Below are 18,423 nucleotides of genomic sequence, written 5' to 3'. Positions count from 1 at the left end.
ATTAAGAGTATGTTTTGCAGGCTGTGATGCCTTTGGAGGCCATGAGATATGGCAAAAAGCCATGCATATAGCGTAGATTGTCTGGATGTGTCTGAGTACAGGTGATCATTCAGAAAACCGTTGCCAAACTCATTAGTGTTTAGAACTGAATTGGAATTGAGAAACGCGATCAAAGCATCTGTACGCTGAACCACTGGCAACGGTTCAGTTTTTTGTAGTATGTATATATTAATTTGCAATGACTGTTACAGTCATCGCCTTATTTCAGATTGTTAAAAACTACGTGTCCCAACATACAGCGCGCTTGGCAATTCCTGCTTGTGGTCTGTTTGGGGTACCGTCTCAGACCGCCTTTGGTGGAAGAGGCTTTGCAGCTCGCGAACCAGCTCTGCCATCCTCCAATAATCCTCTAGCACCAGAGCCTGGACTGAGGAACCGCCAACGTGAGCAATGCGTCGCTGATCAACGCACTTTGCACATAGGCTGTGCACCTTGTGGGAGGGGAAGAAAATCCGTCTGATGGAGAGGTAAGAGTCACAGCTCGGAACCCTAACTCCAAAAATAAGGGCAGAATGTCAAATTGGGAACAGGACTCGGCGAATATTATTGAGCATCGGAAGGTATTTTTGGGGGATGAAGCCTGAAGACCACCTCTGGCGAGTTGACTGATTATTTACGCAAGGTCCAGTGTGACCCAGAAAATCAAGCATCGTTTGATAGCAAGAAACTAATTTTTTTTTTCGCGGGATAAGGGTAAGATTTTCAGCACTAGCAATGTTGCCAGCTCAGGAGGCGGCTAAAATTTACCACACCAATTACGTGAGGAACTCAAGAGCGATCGGCGTACTCTGGGCTATTTTCACCATTTGTTTTGCGATAGTGAACGTGGTGTGCTTCATCCAGCCTTACTGGATCGGAGATGGGGTAGACACCCCACAAGCCGGCTACTTTGGGCTTTTCCATTACTGCATCGGCAACGGGCTTTCCCGGGAGCTGACCTGTCGCGGCAGCTTCACTGACTTCTCCACCATTGCATCCGGAGCTTTCAAAGCCGCCTCTTTCTTCATCGCGATGTCCATGGCGCTCATCATGGGCTGCATCGCCTGCTTTGTCCTCTTCTTCTTCTGTAACACGGCCACCGTCTACAAAATCTGCGGCTGGGTGCAACTTGCATCTGGTGAGTCAACGTGGGGAGAGCACATATTCCCTCCCCATTCCCCCCACCTACCGCCCACACCTTAAAATAAATAGTTAGCATCTCGACGTATTTTTAAGTATCAACTTTGTCCGTCAACCGCACCTCTCTACAGCGATAGCAGAACGATCCTCTCGAAGTCAATGATTGTGTAGTCAGTGTTTGTCTGAGCTAATCTCTGCAGGTCAGATTTTGATGGTATCTGGTTCAGAGGTGGGTGAGGTGAGGGGAGTGTTCTGAGACCTGGCTGTCCACCTTCCACAGAAGAATCCGTTTGAAGTGTAGCAGGCAAAGCTCACCTCAGGGATCACGAGAATACGTGTTTAAAATAATAGTTGTCAAGGCATTTATCTATGTTATTCTGGAAAAGATAAATGTGTTTTCGACGGTTAATATATGTCACCTCGTTATTTGGAGTTGTCTGTCTCCCTCACCTTGTTAACCATCTATCACGCATCACTGAAGCAACCAGTTAGGTACCAGTTAGATTTTTGCCCGCCTTGTTCATTTTGGGTTACTTGTTCTGAGAATTTGCAACGGAAATAATGGTGCTTGTTTAGTCATAGTCAAAGAGTCATACAGAACGGAAACAGACCTTCCAATCCAACTCATTCGCGCAGACACTCGATATAATGTACATTTTTGATCAGTTGAGTTATTGCCCAGTTAGAATTTTCAGGATAAGATTCGGACAATCGCATGTAACTGTTGTGTAGTGGGAACCCATAAGTGCTACAAGTTATAGCAGCTTTGGAAACGTGGCTGCAGTGTAGTGATGTGTGAAAAAGCTTTAAGCAGCAGAGTTGACTATAAACTAGTTACAGGTCCAGCCATTCCAGGAGCAGGTTTCCAAACAATGCATTAGATTGGGAAATGATTCGATTTCAAGCCAATGTTCAACCCTTTCACCTTTGCTTTTTGTAATGTATTCGTATAGCTCAGATGCAACTGTCCAAGAATAATGTAATCCGAATGGAAAGCGAAAATGTATATTACACGATAATTCGTTGTTACTAGATTTTCAATGGAATGGTTGGTATTGGAATTTAAATGTGTGCTTTAATTCATTGCCATAGTTTTATATACTAACTTCACTTTGTTTTGAGGACAGATATTGAAAGAAATAATCCACTATCTAATTCAATTTACACGTTCCTTTAAAATTGAAATCTACAAGTAACATTATCTCAACTCATGATTTGTGAAATAAAAACGGAAAATGTTGCCAACTCTCAGTCAGCTCGGGAGGCAGCAATTCCGAGAGAAACCAAGTTAGAGCGATGACAATTTTGTCAGACATCAGAACGTTTGACGAATGATCATCAACCTAAAGCATTAACTTTGTTTCTCATTCCGTGTATGCTGCCAGACCTAATAAGTATTTGCATCATTTCCATTTTTATTTCAAATTTCTGGTATCCACGGTACATTACTTGTGTATTGGTGAACCTTGTTTGGAGATTACTAAATGCCAACAGGCCCCTATTTAGTCCATGATACCGCGTGCACAATACGATCACAAACACTTTTGAAAAGAGTACAAAGTCACATCTTATGTTTATTCTTGTGTGTGATGATAATTAAGTAAAAGGTTCATAGATATTAGCAAATATTGTATTCCCAGGTCTACATTATAGGATTGTGGTTGCTTTATGGTGACAGTGAAGTTTAAACTACACCAGACAAAGCGTGTGTTATAAATAACTTAATATAATTCTAGGGTAAATACTGATGTAATCAAAAGTCTACCTGAATTAAATGTTGCTACATTTATTATCACAAATATGTTACTTTCTATGAATGTATAGAAATAGTTTTATTTTATCCAATATTTTGTTCTTCAATATGCCAGATATTTACTGAATGCTTGTTCTGTTTATTTCTTTGTAAGGCTGTCAGCATTCTTGTAACAAAAGGAATTCTAATCATTGTAATAATGCAATGAAAATTAAATCAAAATATACGTGCTATTGCAAATGATTTCTGTTTCTATTAACTTTAAGGAACCTTTTTAACCTAATCTGACTTCTGTGTCAATTAATTTTATTGTCATCAATTTCAACCACATGAAACAGTTACATTAGGAAAAAGGTACTGTACAAGATTATAAAAAGCATTATATTGCATATGAAATAAAAAGCAGGGATAAATTCTCATTGTTTCTGTTGACTCAAAAGGACATTGTTTTATAGATTGATCCTGAAAATGCAATCAAGTATGTCTCTTCTGAATAATGTGGAGCAATGTATTCTGTTTGTTTCATCTACATATCAGACACCACTCAGTATTATCTTGTGTATGGGAGGCATCATATGAATGAGACTAAAGCTTAGTTGATTGCCTTTGTTTCAACTGCAGTCTGCTTTGATTGATCCTGTTTACAGGTTGCAGATGATTTATGTTAAATATGTAAAGATATACAAAAAAGCAGCTAGGTCAGATTATTACCGGAGGCAATGAGATCACTTCAGCAGCATTCACTAACTAATAGCAAAATCTTTCAAATTAATGTCTTGTGGAAAATTAAAGTCATGTTGCTGTTTGGAATTTTAAGCAATGTAATTGTGTGATTCTTTTAATATTACTATTTGAATTTGGCAATAACATCATTATATTTATTAATATAAATCTTACACTTTTTTGCAGCACAAATATTTAGATACCTTGTCCATTAAAATAAAAATTGAAGGCTTTGGGCTTGGTTATCTAGGATTTTTAAAACCTCCATTTTGCAAGATACTATGTCCAGAAGTCCTTCCATCAAGCAGAAGCCAGATATCTTTTATGTAGTTTAATACGAACGTCAGGAATGGAAGGTTGCTGATGGAAGGAGATGAATGTTCAATCAATCACTCAGGCATATCAGGAGTCAAAAGACAGGTTAACCCCATAATGTCTCATCAATCACCAAGCCATTTAGTTAATCATCAGAAGTGCCATGGAGTATTGTGAAACTAACTGACTCTGTCACCAGATGTCTGTCACAGAGTAAGTTCCAATCTCTCACTCATATAAGTGGGTTTTCAAGGTCTCAAAAGTATCAGTCACCTATTTTGAGAGTAAATTAGTCTTCACTTGTCTCTTTCATTCTTTGAGATCCTTTGCAGATGGTCTTGAAGATACCGGCTGTTGCATTGTGCGCTGCAACTGATTAAGTCATCCATACCTGATTGCATAGAGATTTACTGTTGTACATTTTCTATCATCTACTGAGAGCTGCTCATGACAACCTCAACAATATTATAACGGTCTTCTACTCCTGTGTTGACTTTTGTATGAAGATAGGCTGAATACCAAACCAATAACCAGTTAGCAGATAAACAGCATAAAATATAACAGAATGTCATCCCTGATGAAAGGCTTATGCCCAAAATGTGAACTCTCCTGCTCAGGTGCTGTCTAATCTGCTGTGCTTTTCCAGTGCTTGAAAATGGCAAAGCTGATTGACTCTATACATAAAGGAGACACATTTGTTGTCTCCAGAACGTTTAGAAAATATAAATAAGTTATAGGGATAATTCTGTATGTTTCTGGAGAAAGAGCAGATTGAGATCAAAGTCTCTCACCTTAAAGAGGCTCCATTTTGATGACATGAGGAGAAAAACAAGAGATCCAGTCATAATGCAATATCAGAAAGAAATGAGATTACAAATTAATCAATTACTGGGGAAATGTTGAGGAGGAGGGAAATCGACTTGACCAACAAATGAAGTGATGTGGCAAATAAAGGGGTAAAAGAGACTTTCTTAAATGTAAAACTAATGGGAGCCATAGAGTCATAGAGATGTACAGCATGGAAACATAACCTTCAGTCCAACTCGTTCATGCTGACCAGTTAATCCTAAATGCTGTAATTTTACCAGTTTCCCCCACTTCCTCTGGCAGCTCATTTCATACACACACCATCCTCTGTGTGAAAACGTTGCCCCTTAAGTCCCTTTTATATCTTTCCCTTTCACCCTAAACCTATGCCCTCTAGTTCTGGACTCCCCCACCTAGGGAAAAGACCTTGTCTATTTATCCTAACCATGCCCCTCATGATTTTATAAACCTCTATAAGGTTACCCCTCAGCCTCCGATGCACCAGGGAAAACAGCCCCAGCTTATTCAACCATTCCCTATAGTATAAATCGTCCGACTCTGGCAATATCTTTGTAAATCTTTTCTGAACCCTTTTAGGTTTCACAACATAGGAAGGAGACCAGAATTGCATGCAATATTCCAAAAGTGGCCTAATCAATGTCCTGTGCAGCCGCAACATGACCTCCCAACTCTTAAACTCAGTGCTCTGAACAGTAAAGCTTAGAGTACAAGATAAATATAATGATAAAGTAAAGCAATTAGCAAACTGATCAGTAGTAAGAAAATAGAAAACAATGTCAAAATCATGGGAAAAGTATGAATAATTTTAAGCCTGAAAAATGTTTGAAATATATTTTCATTGGTGATAGGTTGTCAAGGAAATAGATCAATTAATTAATCAGAGTTCTGAAGGTTTACATGGTTGCAGCCCAGCTGAGGAGGAGTGTTTGCGATTTATTGACAGATGTCTGTGCTGCTTACAGCCTCCAGTAGAACAACTGACTTAGCTGGGGACGTGGAAATTTATTGTGGCAACTTGCCATAGTGTAGGTGAGGCAAGTGCCAAGAAGGAGCTAAATTTAAAAAAAAGAATAACTCTTGCCACTTTCGCTAGAAGCCAGCTGAACCAAAGCTTTTGGAAACAAGTCTTTAAATTTTAAATTCTTCTAAAATAATTAGCATTGCAGGATTCCAGGCTGATTGGCTTCCCTTTCAACTAAACATAAACATCTCAAGTCTCTTGTTAAGGGCACAAACAAGCATTTTGAAAAAGGAAGAGGATTTTTTTTTAAATTTCATAGTGAAAATAAATTCTTTTCTAACGAGAAAACCAAGAGAAGAAATCTTGCATAAACAACTGCTAGTTTTATTTGGTCTCACAAACTGTTGATATTATAAACTGTGAAGGTTGACTCTCACTTGAAGTTTGTCTCTTTAAAATATTAGTACTGCTGTAACCCTATAGCTTGGGCAATTTGTCAAATGATTTGCTTATGAGCACTTGTAATAGCTCAAGCAGAAAATTGTTGGCTGCGGTCTACCGTTGGTGTTGATTACTCACAGTGTTGGTATCTATTGAAATAAACCTCCAAACTGAAAAGAAGAATGATACATCTCTAGTTTATGATGGTTGGAGTCGGCAGTGTTTGCCAATAAGGTTGCATTGTTTATTATGAAAAATCATTCTCCAATTAGAGCCACCATCCTGGAGGAGGATGAGAGTGAAGTTTCAGGAGTTAGACATTTATATTGTTACAAAGCGGAGGTTGACCCGAGAACTAAAACCAAACACGCAAAGAGGAGCAATTCGCCCTATAATCTGTAAAAGGTGTATGAAAAGTGGTGTTACCTGCTTTTCAGCAACTTCTAATAGTTAAATAAAATAAACCCCTGATACTTTAAAATCAACAAGTAACATTTTATTTATCTTGTGATGATGCTGCTCTTTTGTCCTTGGTTTTTTTTCAGAGGGGTCATAAAGATACAGGTTCTGATGTGTCTGGTTTGGATGGGTTTTAGAGCCAATTTGATTATAGCTAACAGATACTGCCTCAGACAAAGGCTTTCAAGTAAAAAAAAAAGACTGCTTTTACAATGAAAGGGGAGTAGCCAGCTCAGCTTTTCTTTGGTTTGGTTTGGTTTTAGCAGTCTGGTTGTTCAGAGCTGCTGGTCAGTTTAACCTAGGGAATCAAAAGAAACAGCTATAATGGAAGAAGTTTCCATGCTAAATCTCTCTGCCATCTCTCTCTCCTGTAAGACTATGTGTTTGATTTTACCTTTTTTTCCAAGGGGTGTTTATGGAGATTTTTGCAGAAATTTGGAACAGCATCATTAAGTTGGGATAATTTGTTGGATTTTCGGAGAGGTTGTTATTCTATATTCTGTTCTCTTTTGTTTGTGTTTCATTTGGTAATCTTGCAAATAAATTCTGTTTTGTTTAAAACTAAGTGGTTGGGCCAGCTGCATCACTCCTGGAATATCCACCATACCCCTGCTTAAAATAGCTAGAGATATTAGGGTCTGGGCTACTTTCTTGAAATGTTTTGAGGGCGTCTGGCCTGGTCCAAACAATCTAACTCCAACAGTGAACAAATTAACAAAACTCATAACAGACCAAATAAAACCCTTCTAACTACTAACTATTCCTGAATAAAGCAAGATTCTAATGGTATGCTGTTCCAATAAATACAATTCCCACTAAATAGAATTTAGTGTCTCAAAATAACAGTCAGGTTATGTGTCTTCTTGAATGTTCAGTGCATTCTCCATCGATTCTTCTGTCAGGAATGCCTTCTCCATCATTGGTACTGTTGTTATTCACATGGTGCATTCTCTAAGACATAGAATAGAGGAGGCTGAGAGAGCCAAGGATTCTCTCTTGAGAGCTGAGGGCTCATAGCTCTGGTGGATGCAACTATCTCTGGGATCTTTGTCCAACTGCCCCCTTCTTTTATACGCTGATGACTTATCAATATTTCTTATAATGGGATTGGTCCTATGTGGTCAAAACTCTTAGACATAAATGTAATAGGTTATTGGTATCTAAATGCTTGGCTCAAATTGATTGGCTAAATTCAAAAGCCTTACGTCTTGATAAAAACTGCTGCTTGGCCTGCTAACTGGCCTTTTGATGCAAATGTTACAGTTCGGGCTTTCTGTGAACTTGCAAACTTTCAAGCTGCTACTCACAGACATCCGTTTTAAATCTCTCAGTATCAAAAAGGCACCATCTTTTAAGGGGACCAAGCAATGGTCTCCCCCCCACTAGCATTTAAAATTTTACAATTTTACAAACACCAAATTCCAACTTCTTGCTACCCAATCTACAATTATTTTATCAAATTTAGCAACAATATGTTATGCAAATTTTAAGGAAGAAGTATTTGTTTTTATTTCCAAGAGCACTTTGTTTTTAGAAAGGGAAATTATAAGAAGCGAGTCAAATAGAATATTTTACAGAAAAATTCTCAAGGAATAAACTGCCAGGGCATGCCATTAAACCATAGAGAATATGAATAAGAACAGGCATCTGAAGCATTTCTGAAGACAGTGGAACTGAACAGGTTTGTGAGAAAGTACATAGGTAACGATGGGATGCCAACATCAGAGCCCAGTTTAGTCAAAGGCATTTTCTGATTTATAATAAATGTTAATAAATGTTAATGTTTATAAGTCTGTGGAGGAAGAAGTGTTTGCTAGAATATGAACATGTTTAAAAGGAGAAACAGTAATTTCTCTGAGAGGGCAAAAAGATTGAACTTGGCACTTAGAATTTTGAAGCTGGGAGTAATCTTGGTTAGAAATTTGATTTTGGACCTTGTGTGTAATGAAGGTTATCAGAGAACACCTTGAAAGAACACCTCCTTTTGCTTCTTAGTTTTTCACTTGTTATTTAGAAATGCGTGATTTATAAGTAAATGACCTTCCTTTGGAACTTGATAATTAAATATCAGATCATTTCTAAATCATTAAATTTGTTAAAAAGTGAAATGTTGTTCAATATTCGCATCAGAAATAATGAAGCTAACATAATAAATTGTGGCCTATCTTAATCCTATGTCTTTAACATTTTAAAGAAACATGGGTTTGTGGGAGTGTTGATACTTGTCATTGCAGAAACCAACAGTTAAAATATCTATTTACCTATTCATTATGTTAAAGATTGTGTGACTCTGCACTGCTTCTATTCATTACATTTCTAACCACTTCCTCTTGACATTCAGTTACATTACCAAATACTGTGGTTGAAAGACCCAGGTCCAAAATTCTGTGGCAATTAATTCACCTCCTGGCTCCACAAATCCTATCTATCAAGGCATGAGTCAGGGTTGTGATGGCATATTTTTGAACATGTCTGAATGGGTCCAAATGCAAAATATTTAGAAGCTTGGCATCATCTAGGACAAAGCAGCCCACTTTATTGATGTTCCATCCATCAACTTAAACATTATTTTCCTCCAACACTGGCACACATGACAATGGTGTACACAATTTATAACAAATACTCACCAAGCCTTCTTGAACCACACCTCCAAACTTTCAGCCACGATCACATATAAGGGAAAGGGCAGCAGATGCATGTACTTCTCCACTTGCAAGTTCCTACATACTCCACCCAGCTGAGCCATACCAACCTAACTTCGAAATATATTGTCATGTCTTCATCATTGCTGAGTCAAAATCCAAAACTCCCTTCATAATAGTACTGTGGGAGTAACTTCACTATACAGATAGTAATGATTTCAGAAAGCAGCTCACTACTACTTTCTTAAGGGCAATATATTTTGTCTGCCAGTGATGCTTGTTTCCCATAACTGAAGAAAGAGAAATACACTGTGTTGGTCTTCACTGCAGTTAATTTTTCAAATACTGGTTTCTTGCTTATAATAACATTATCAAATGCCAGTCCATAACTTGTTGTTAGATTTCCTGGAATGTCAGACATTATTTTCTTTCTCTAGTGTAGGTATGCCAATCCTTATTTATTTACGTGATGACTTCAACCTTTGTAGATTGCCCATACTTCACTTTGTTTCCAATAAAAAAAATCTTGATATCTCTCAAAAGTTTCTTCTAAGATTCCTTTATGCAACCTTCACTGTCTTTTCTTTATCTTCCATTGCTTTATATCTCTCCCAGTCTCATGGAAGTACACTATTCTTCACCTTTTGGTGAAGTATTTTACTTTTATGCTATCTTTCACTTCTGTTGTCAACCAAAGATGTTTTAATTGATAAATGGATCTCTTTTCCCCTTAGGGATGTACATACTAGTCCTGTGTTAAGCTAAGTTATGCTTTGAATATCTCTAATAGTTCATGTGTCATTTTACTCAATAACAATTTTGACCACTTTTTGTTATCATTCTTTAGGCAGAATCTTACTTGTCGCACTGAATGGGTTTAATCGGAAAAAGATAGGATGGAGGGCATTGGGTCGGTTTGTTGATGTGTTCCCACCTCTGGCTGATCATGTCAGAAACATGATAGAAGTGGCAAGGACTATCTTCTCAGTAGCAGCAAGCAACCAGTTGAATATGTAATTTCCACTTGTGGGAAGATTGAGTACAGTTCTGGGATATTCTTGTTGGCAGACAAGCCCTCCACTGAAGTCAAAACCCAACAGGTACCTAGTAGTGACTTGCTGGGAGCTGAGGTGACCTTTACTTACACCTGTACTGGCACTGCAAATATCAACGGGCCACATCTGCAGCCACAGGTCATCATTGTGGAGAATTTTCCCTTCCACATTGGTGTCACTGCAGTTGCAGCCAGTTTACTTTTAAAAACATAAACACCTTCAAAGATGGAGATGCCCTCATGGGCCAGTTCCTACAAAGCGACACACACCTCTGCTAATGTTGTAGGCTCTCTGATTAAACCTGAAGCCTCAAGAACATGAAGCCTGTCATCCTTAATTCAGTTGGGAAGTTGCCTCCTGTAAGAGTGCATCAGCAGGCAACTGCCAGTAAATGAATGCAGGATAAAGTAAATAAGATCTAAATGGAGTTAATCTTCATTCACATTTTAGGAATGCTTCATAGAAAACTGGAACAGAAGAAATTGAAAATTGCAAATTTATGATTAAAAAATTGAGTGAATTGTAACTTAATTTGAAAATTTGAGACATGAAAGAAATCACCTCTTTACTCCAGAGGACTGTGGTGGCTCAGTCATTGGGTAAAAACATAATTTCATAGATTTTTACATATTAAAGACATTAAGGGATGTGGAGATAGTGCAGAAAATGGCATATATGTAGAAGATCAGTCATGATCTGGTTGAATGACAGAGAGTGCTCAAGGGACCAAATCAAATACTCTGCCACAGAAAGTGGTTGAGGCCAAAACATTGACAGTTTTCAAGAAGGAGTTAGATACAATTCTTAAGGCTAAAGGGGTCAAAAGTTATGTGAGGAAAGTGGGAGCAGCATACTGTATTGGATGATCAACTGTAATCATATTGAATGGTGGAGCAGGCTTTAAGGGCTGAATGGTCTACTCCTGCACCTATTTTCTATGTCATTAAGTACTGCTGCTCTCATTGACTATGACCACTTTTCATTCATTGAGTTAGAATAAGCATTATTAAAACTTCGAATCTTCCAGCTTTGTGTCTCTTTTCAAACTTAGCTTTGAATTTGATTGTATTATGATAACTGTTCAGTTACTGTTAGATTATTAAGAGTGTGTAGCTCATTGCTAAATTTAGTAATGCATGGCCTTTCATTAGGTTCAGAGATTATTGCTTAGAAAAATATTGTGAATTCACTCAAGAAATTTACCAGTCGTCTGTTTTGAGCTACTCTGTTTTTAATCTAAATGAAAATTCAAGATTCCCTTTAAACAACTATGCTTTTACTGCAAGTTTGTCTAATCTCTGGATTAATATAGTACACTACTTGAAAATAACTTTACAGAAGGAAAAATAAAGTCTTAGTTTTGTGACTGCAAAAGCAACCTGTTTTTGTCCATTTTGCTGAAACCAGAATGTTGTCAACAGCGTGCTACTTCTGATGTTGCAACCGAAACCGTGCACCACTTCCACATTCTTGGTTTTTCTGTTTTCCATTGAATTACAATTCAGGTTCTAAATTCCAGCAGAGAGCATGTGGAACATGTGTAATTTAGCAGTGGGGGGAGCTTTTCATTGGTGAAACACGCCATTAGCCAAGAATGGTATTTCCACAGGCAGGCTATTAAAGTGCCAACTGTTCAAACAGGGAGACTGCGTATCACTGCTGGGATGCTGTAATGCTTTAGAGTAGTACATTATTGCAAGAGATGTCTGACTGTCGTAGCTGACTTGTTCCACTCATCAGCAATGCCTCTCTGCAAGTTCTCCTCCAGAGCATTAAGGAAAGGCAAGAGCTGCTTCTTCTCAAAGATTACATTGGAAGGTCCTCTTGCCTCCCCAAGGTAGCCTGGATGGAGGTGGCAGAAGATTGAGCCACCACAGAATGAACAGGACAGCCTGGTCCCAGTGCGGGAAAAGGATGAACAACCTTCTCTGATCCACATTGCTGAGTGCCAGTGTCACTTTCCAACAGGAGCCTCTCATGGGGTCATTAAGTAAGAAAATGTGCAAGTTGGCAATTATGCCAGAAGATGAATGCACGACCGACCTTAGTGTCCCATGACAATTGAGGTCTGAAGTTCTGGAAATTTGCCTTTTGTGTGAATTCAATGTTCGAATGACAGGGCTTTATGTGTGATTGCGACTCATGCAGAAAAGCAGCAGGAGGTCATTTGACATGCACAACAAGCAGATCTACAACATGCAGAGAGGACACGGACTACTGGAGTGCTCAACCGTAGGCTCCTCACATCTGCTGAGATAGAATTGCTGGTGATGTCTGAAGGAGGGCGTGATCTTTGTGGCAGATGGTGAGGCATCCAGGAGTAAAAAGATAAAGGAAACCATTCTGCGAGTGGCAGACGAGCACACATGATGCATGTGATAAAATGTGAAGTGCAAAAGGTATGATGGTTTCTAACATTTTGTTCTCCACTATTGATTATCACCATCCAAGGACTGTGCCAGAGCTACATCAGAACCTGATGAGTCTGTTACTTGAGATGATGAAGCCAGTGCTCAAGAGGGAATATTGTCATCTGCTTCATCACCTACCTCTAGAGGCTACACCCGCGCAATCTGCAGAGGGTCCTTGTTTATATTCGGAAGCACACTACAGACACATAGTAGCTGAGAGAGGTGGGGTAGGATTAAACAGCCGGATCATCCAAATAATCAGAGGACTAGTGGGGCAGCACGGTGGCACAGTGGTTAGCACTGCTGCCTCACAGCACCAGAGACCGGGGTTCAATTCCTGCCTTGGGCAACTGTCTGTGTGGAGTTTGCACATTCTCCCCGTGTCTGCGTGGGTTTCCTCCAGGTGCTCTGGTTTCCTCCCACAGTCCAAAGATGTGCAGGTCATGTGAATTGGCCATGCTAAATTGCCTGTAGTGTTAGGTGAAGGGGTAAATGTAGGGGAATGGGTCTGGGTGGGTTGTTCTTCGGAGGGTCGGTGTGGACTTGTTGGGCCGAAGGGCCTGTTTCCACATTGTAAGTAATTTAATCTATTGGACCCCTGCTGAGCACCATACAATTGATAAACCTTCAATCATGGCCTCTTGAAGCCTGGGGACATTATGGTGGAGATTCCAGGGACTCTGTACAGCTTTGTGTGGGGTATGGAGGAGTCCATGCAGTCTATGGCTTTTGTCATATCTTAGGCATTTAAGCACATGGCTTCTTCCATGGAGGTCCAGGTCAAGAATTCAATAAAGATGTGTTCTTACCTGTATTCCAAGGCTGTGGCCATAAGTTCAATGCAGCAGTGGCTGGACAAAAGGATCAAAAGACATCTGGCCATCCCTCAAGGAGCCATGTCCTGCCAGGTGACAGAGTTGTTTTTGTGTACATAGGTGAAGGAAGAGCACATGCAAGTTTCCCTGAAGCTTATCTCTCATGGCATCCATCGAATCAGCAGCATCTCCTCATTCCTTTCACCTTCGACCTCAAAATCCTGAGTAGGCTAGACTAAGAGGAATCCCCCACACTCCAAAATATGCCTGTCATGGTCATCAATCAGGCATAAAACTGCCTCCACCTCAGGTGCTGATATTGAAAATGCCTTAGATATGGTGGAAGGGAAAGAAAACTTCTAAGAATATGAAGCAAAAGGTAGCACAGTGGTATTTTCATATAAATATATGCATAATATGATTCCTTTTCTACAATTGTTTGTGATCATTGAGAATTATTGTGGCCTCTCATAGTTGCAGATGTAATACTCATGGCATGCATCATGTTTCTCATGGTGTGATAACTGGAAAGGAGACAGGGACATAGACAAAAACACTGAATGATCTGTTACATTTTCATCCATTCTTCATTGATCATTCATATGGATGATTACTTCTGCGATGGTCATTCTGTGAAATATGGCTTTCAGTGATGTCTCAGCTGGCTACTATCTATGAACCTTAAACTATATTTGTGTACTTAAATCTCAGTGGCTATGAATCAGATGCAATTGATTTCAAAGCACTTAAACAAGTGCTTTGGGCAAGATAGACTGCTGCATGGATAGCCACATACCCCTGAAGTCTCTTTAAAATCAGATGTCATACTGTTCTAGAGGATGCAGGCTAAGAATTAACTGTACAAGGGAAGATTGCATGGGCATGTCTATATCCCACAAAAGAGATGGAAGTCAGGTGATCGTCTGTTGCTGATGTAAGTGCATTATTGTTATGCAAATCTTGTGTAGATTAGGCACCCCTTGTCTGTCTCTCCATGGTGCTGGCCTCCATTAAGGATCAATTGAATTCATGGATTCCTCCTGATGCATCAAGAAAATCTCCTTATATGAGGGGGCCTGGTTTTCCTCACATTCTTGACTTAGATTATCTGTTGGTGTTGCAGTGCAAAGATTACAATTCATAGCACCTTCTGGTGTGTGTATTAAAGAGCCTTTCCAGACCTGTCAAGGCAGCAGCAGTGCATTTTAAGAATCCCACTCTATGCCTTACAACGGCTCTGGTGAATGCATAAATTGGTAAACATTTGGATTAGGAGCAGAAGTATGCCATCTGGCCCCTCTGTTCATTGACTGGTCTGTGGTCTCAACTCCACATTCCCTTGTTAGTCACAAGGGACTCCCGATCTAAAGTATTCAATGAAGCTGCTGCTGCCAGTCTCTGAGGAGAAAATTTCAAAGACTCATGGTCCTCTGAGACAAACAACGTTCCTCCTAATCTCTACCTGAAATGGCAGACATTATTTTTAAACTATATCCCCTGGTTCTAGTCTCTCCCACAAAGAGAATCACCCTTTCAGCATTCACCTTGTCAAGTCCCTTCAGGATCTGATATGTTTCAATAAGATCACCTCTCCATAAATTCCAACAGCCCAGCTGTCCAACATTTTGCTGTAAGATAAAGACCCCATCCCATAAGAAGACCAAAACTGTTTAAAGTTTGAATGGCTTCACCAGAGCTACAACTTGAGCAAAACACTTGCAGTGCCCGAACAGTAAACGTTTTGTGATTAATGTACAGGACACCCAGAATCCTTTGTGCCTCAGAGTGCTATGATCTTTCTCAATTTGAAAATATACAGCTTTTCCATGCTTCCCATAAAATTGGATAAGTTCACATTTTCCTGCATTACACTCCACCTGTCAAACTTTTGCCTACTCACTACTCATTTAACTTATATAATATCTTTGCAGACTCTTTATGTCCACCTTAAACGTACTTTCCTACCTATCTTTGTACCATTAGCAAATTTAGCAACCATGTCTTTGGTCCCTTTGTCCAAAACGATTATATAAATTATTATAATTAAAGCTCCATTGATCCTCACAGTACAGCACTTCAACCTCACATCCTGCCAACCTGAAAATTACCCATAATGCCCACTCTCTGCTTCCTATTAACAAAACAAACATCTATTTCAATATGTTACTTCCAAGAGCATAAACACTCCTCCAGGTCCAAGGATGCCTTATTGGTGTCATCAGTCATATGGAGGGAGATTAGATCTTGTCATTCATTTTCAATAATTCATTTGTCAATTTAAAAACCTCTGGGAGATGTGAGTTCTGTGACATATACATTGTGACAATTCCATCAGAAATGAGCATATACCTGCAATATTCTTCTCCTTCGGCCACGTACCAATTGTATGTTCACGGAGTGAAATCCTTCATGATTACAATTACAGTTGAGGTTCCTAAAAAGCTTTTTATTGTCCATATGAATGTAGTTGTTGACACTTGCATTCAAATTTAACAAAGCTGTGACACTGGAGGTGGCCAAACATGTATCCTGGCTCCCTTTGTCAGTGGGGAAGTTGAAGAAATCCTTGGCACAAGAAAATAAGGCATCAATCACCTTCTTTATGCACCTGTATGATGGCTCTGGCCTTTGGAATGCCACTTATGTTACCCATCATGTCCTGGAAGCCATTGCTGGCATTAGAACTTGAGGGCTAGCTGGCATAGAGCTCAGATAAAATTCATGTCTACATATGTTAATGAATTATCTAACATATCTCAGTGTCCATTACCCTCAATGTCCTCCAATTTCTCTGGATTTGCCCCTCAATTGGAGCTAGTTTGTTCTTGTCTTCTGGAGGCGTTGTTGCACCAGTACTCATATTCACTGATACCTTCACCTGGGATAGCTTTCTCCTCTGGTGTAACATGCTGTTGGCTTTGTGACCTTTTATTGGGCAGCAAGAATTCCCTTCTTCGCATTTTCTCCTCCTTTTCTTGAAATTTTAGGAAAATTGGGTGAATGAGACGTAAGGCTATGGCAATAATTAAACTGTGTGAAGAGGGAAGATATGCATTTAGGAGCATGGTTGTCCACAGTTCTCATCATTTAACTAATTATTAGGGAATCCCTTTAATTGACCAGTTCTGTGCAATGTGAACTCCACCAAGCCAAAATGACCCGCTCCCACTGGGATCTGCAATCCATACAAATAAACATGGAATTTCAGAAAACCACAAACAAAGGTGATCCTATACCTTCTACTCTCCCCTGTCATCCTTACACTTATCCCCACCGCTCTTGGCCAACCCAACATAAATGTGTCTCTCTCCTTTGTTAACCATGGACCTTCCCACATTACCCTGAAACCTAACACTATTTTCCTGCACATGCAATTTCTACTGTTGTGCCTCCACTTGTGACTGTCCCAATACCCATGCTAACCCTGAACCCTCCTGTTATCCTCCTCAATGCATTTGTTCACTCCTTTGTCCAATTTAATTAGGCCTTTCAATACCTGACCTTGAACAGAGACTTGCCCATATACTGAATACAACTTCCCCCCTTGGCTGTAGCTCTTCCTCTGCCATCCCATTCAATTCAAAGTGGAGGCGATGGCTTAGTGATACTTTTGCTGGACTGTTAATCCAGTGATCCAGATAAAGTTCTGGGGACTCAAGTTTGAATCCTGTTGTGGCAGATGGCGGAATTTGAATTCAATTAAAATCCGGAATCAAGAGTCTAATGATGACCATGAAGCCATTGTTGATTGTTGGAAAAAACCATTTGGTTCACTAATGTCCTTTAGGGAAGGAAACTGCCATCCTTACCTGGTCTGGCCTGTATGTGACTCCCGACCCACAACAATGTGGTTGAGGCTTAACTCCCCTCTGGGCAATTAGGGATGGGCAATAAATGCTGGTCTAGCTAGTTATGTCCACATCCTGAATGAATAAAAAAGAACCCTGAACATCTAGCCATTGATAAAAGCAATTTAGGCCTTTTATATATATTTCAATCCCTACTTGACCCATCTACACCAACTCCCTTACATGACCACCAAACCCAGAGCACTAGGCCCCTCTCTCCACCTGCATCTGAACACCAACCTTTCAACACCCATTGCCTTGCGCCATAAAGATCAACAGGATAGCTACTTTCCTCACTCCATAAAGCTGACTGGTGCATGCCACCTTTGAAGGATCATAAACCTAAGACCACAAGATTCCTGTGCATCGCTGACTTTATCCTGAGAGTAGCATTTTATTGAAAACTGTTTCATGGTGAAGAATATTCATGGCATGTAAATGTATTTGAGGACTGAACTCACCACAGACCAGCCTAATGTTCGACACACTGCAAAATCATTGTCAACTTTATTGCTGGATCTCAACCCACCATCGGGACATCAACAGTTCACATCTTACCTACTTAAATGACCCTGCATGCCCTGTTGTTGGCTGCATAAAATTTCATACCCCTCCCTCACTTCATGTAGTTTCCTCCTAAGATCAATCATATAAAGACATATTTTAAAAAATAATTTCAGATTTTTTCAGACATTTCTTTTTATCCTTTAGGTAGCCAAATCCTTGGTTTTGTAAATTTTACTATTGGTTTCTCAAACCAAGTTAAATAGATGGATTATGGATGGTTTCTTGAACAAAGGATATTTCTACATACAAATAAGCAAATTACTGAGTACTTGCTTGGTTTGGAATATTCACAACAAAAGATGAAATTAATCACTTTTGCAACTGAGTATTTTCACGTCACTGAGTTACTGAGTGTTATGTTACTGAGTGTTATGTTACTGAGGATTGAAACTATTTCACATTAAAAGCAAATGAAACAGAACAATT

At 39.4% G+C, this 18,423-nt stretch overlaps 1 protein-coding gene across 1 annotated transcript in view; it reads left to right on the top strand.

The window, feature by feature from the left end:
- The first annotated feature begins 330 nt into the window (after positions 1–330).
- lhfpl3 (LHFPL tetraspan subfamily member 3) overlaps positions 331–18,423 on the top strand; it is a 295,504-nt gene continuing 277,411 nt past the window's right edge. The window contains exon 1 of the mRNA XM_043713862.2: positions 331–1,177. Within this exon, the coding sequence (XP_043569797.1) occupies positions 775–1,177 (403 nt within the window). The 5' untranslated portion in view covers positions 331–774. The remainder of the gene's footprint in view (positions 1,178–18,423) is intronic.

This window comes from Chiloscyllium plagiosum, unplaced genomic scaffold (genome assembly GCF_037043375.1).
Source record: "Chiloscyllium plagiosum isolate Xiang-an unplaced genomic scaffold, Cpla_swu_hap1 HiC_scaffold_23, whole genome shotgun sequence".
Lineage (NCBI taxonomy): Eukaryota > Metazoa > Chordata > Chondrichthyes > Orectolobiformes > Hemiscylliidae > Chiloscyllium > Chiloscyllium plagiosum.
The sequence above is the reverse complement of the archived record's forward strand: the minus strand, read 5'-3'. Positions and strand labels throughout refer to the sequence as shown.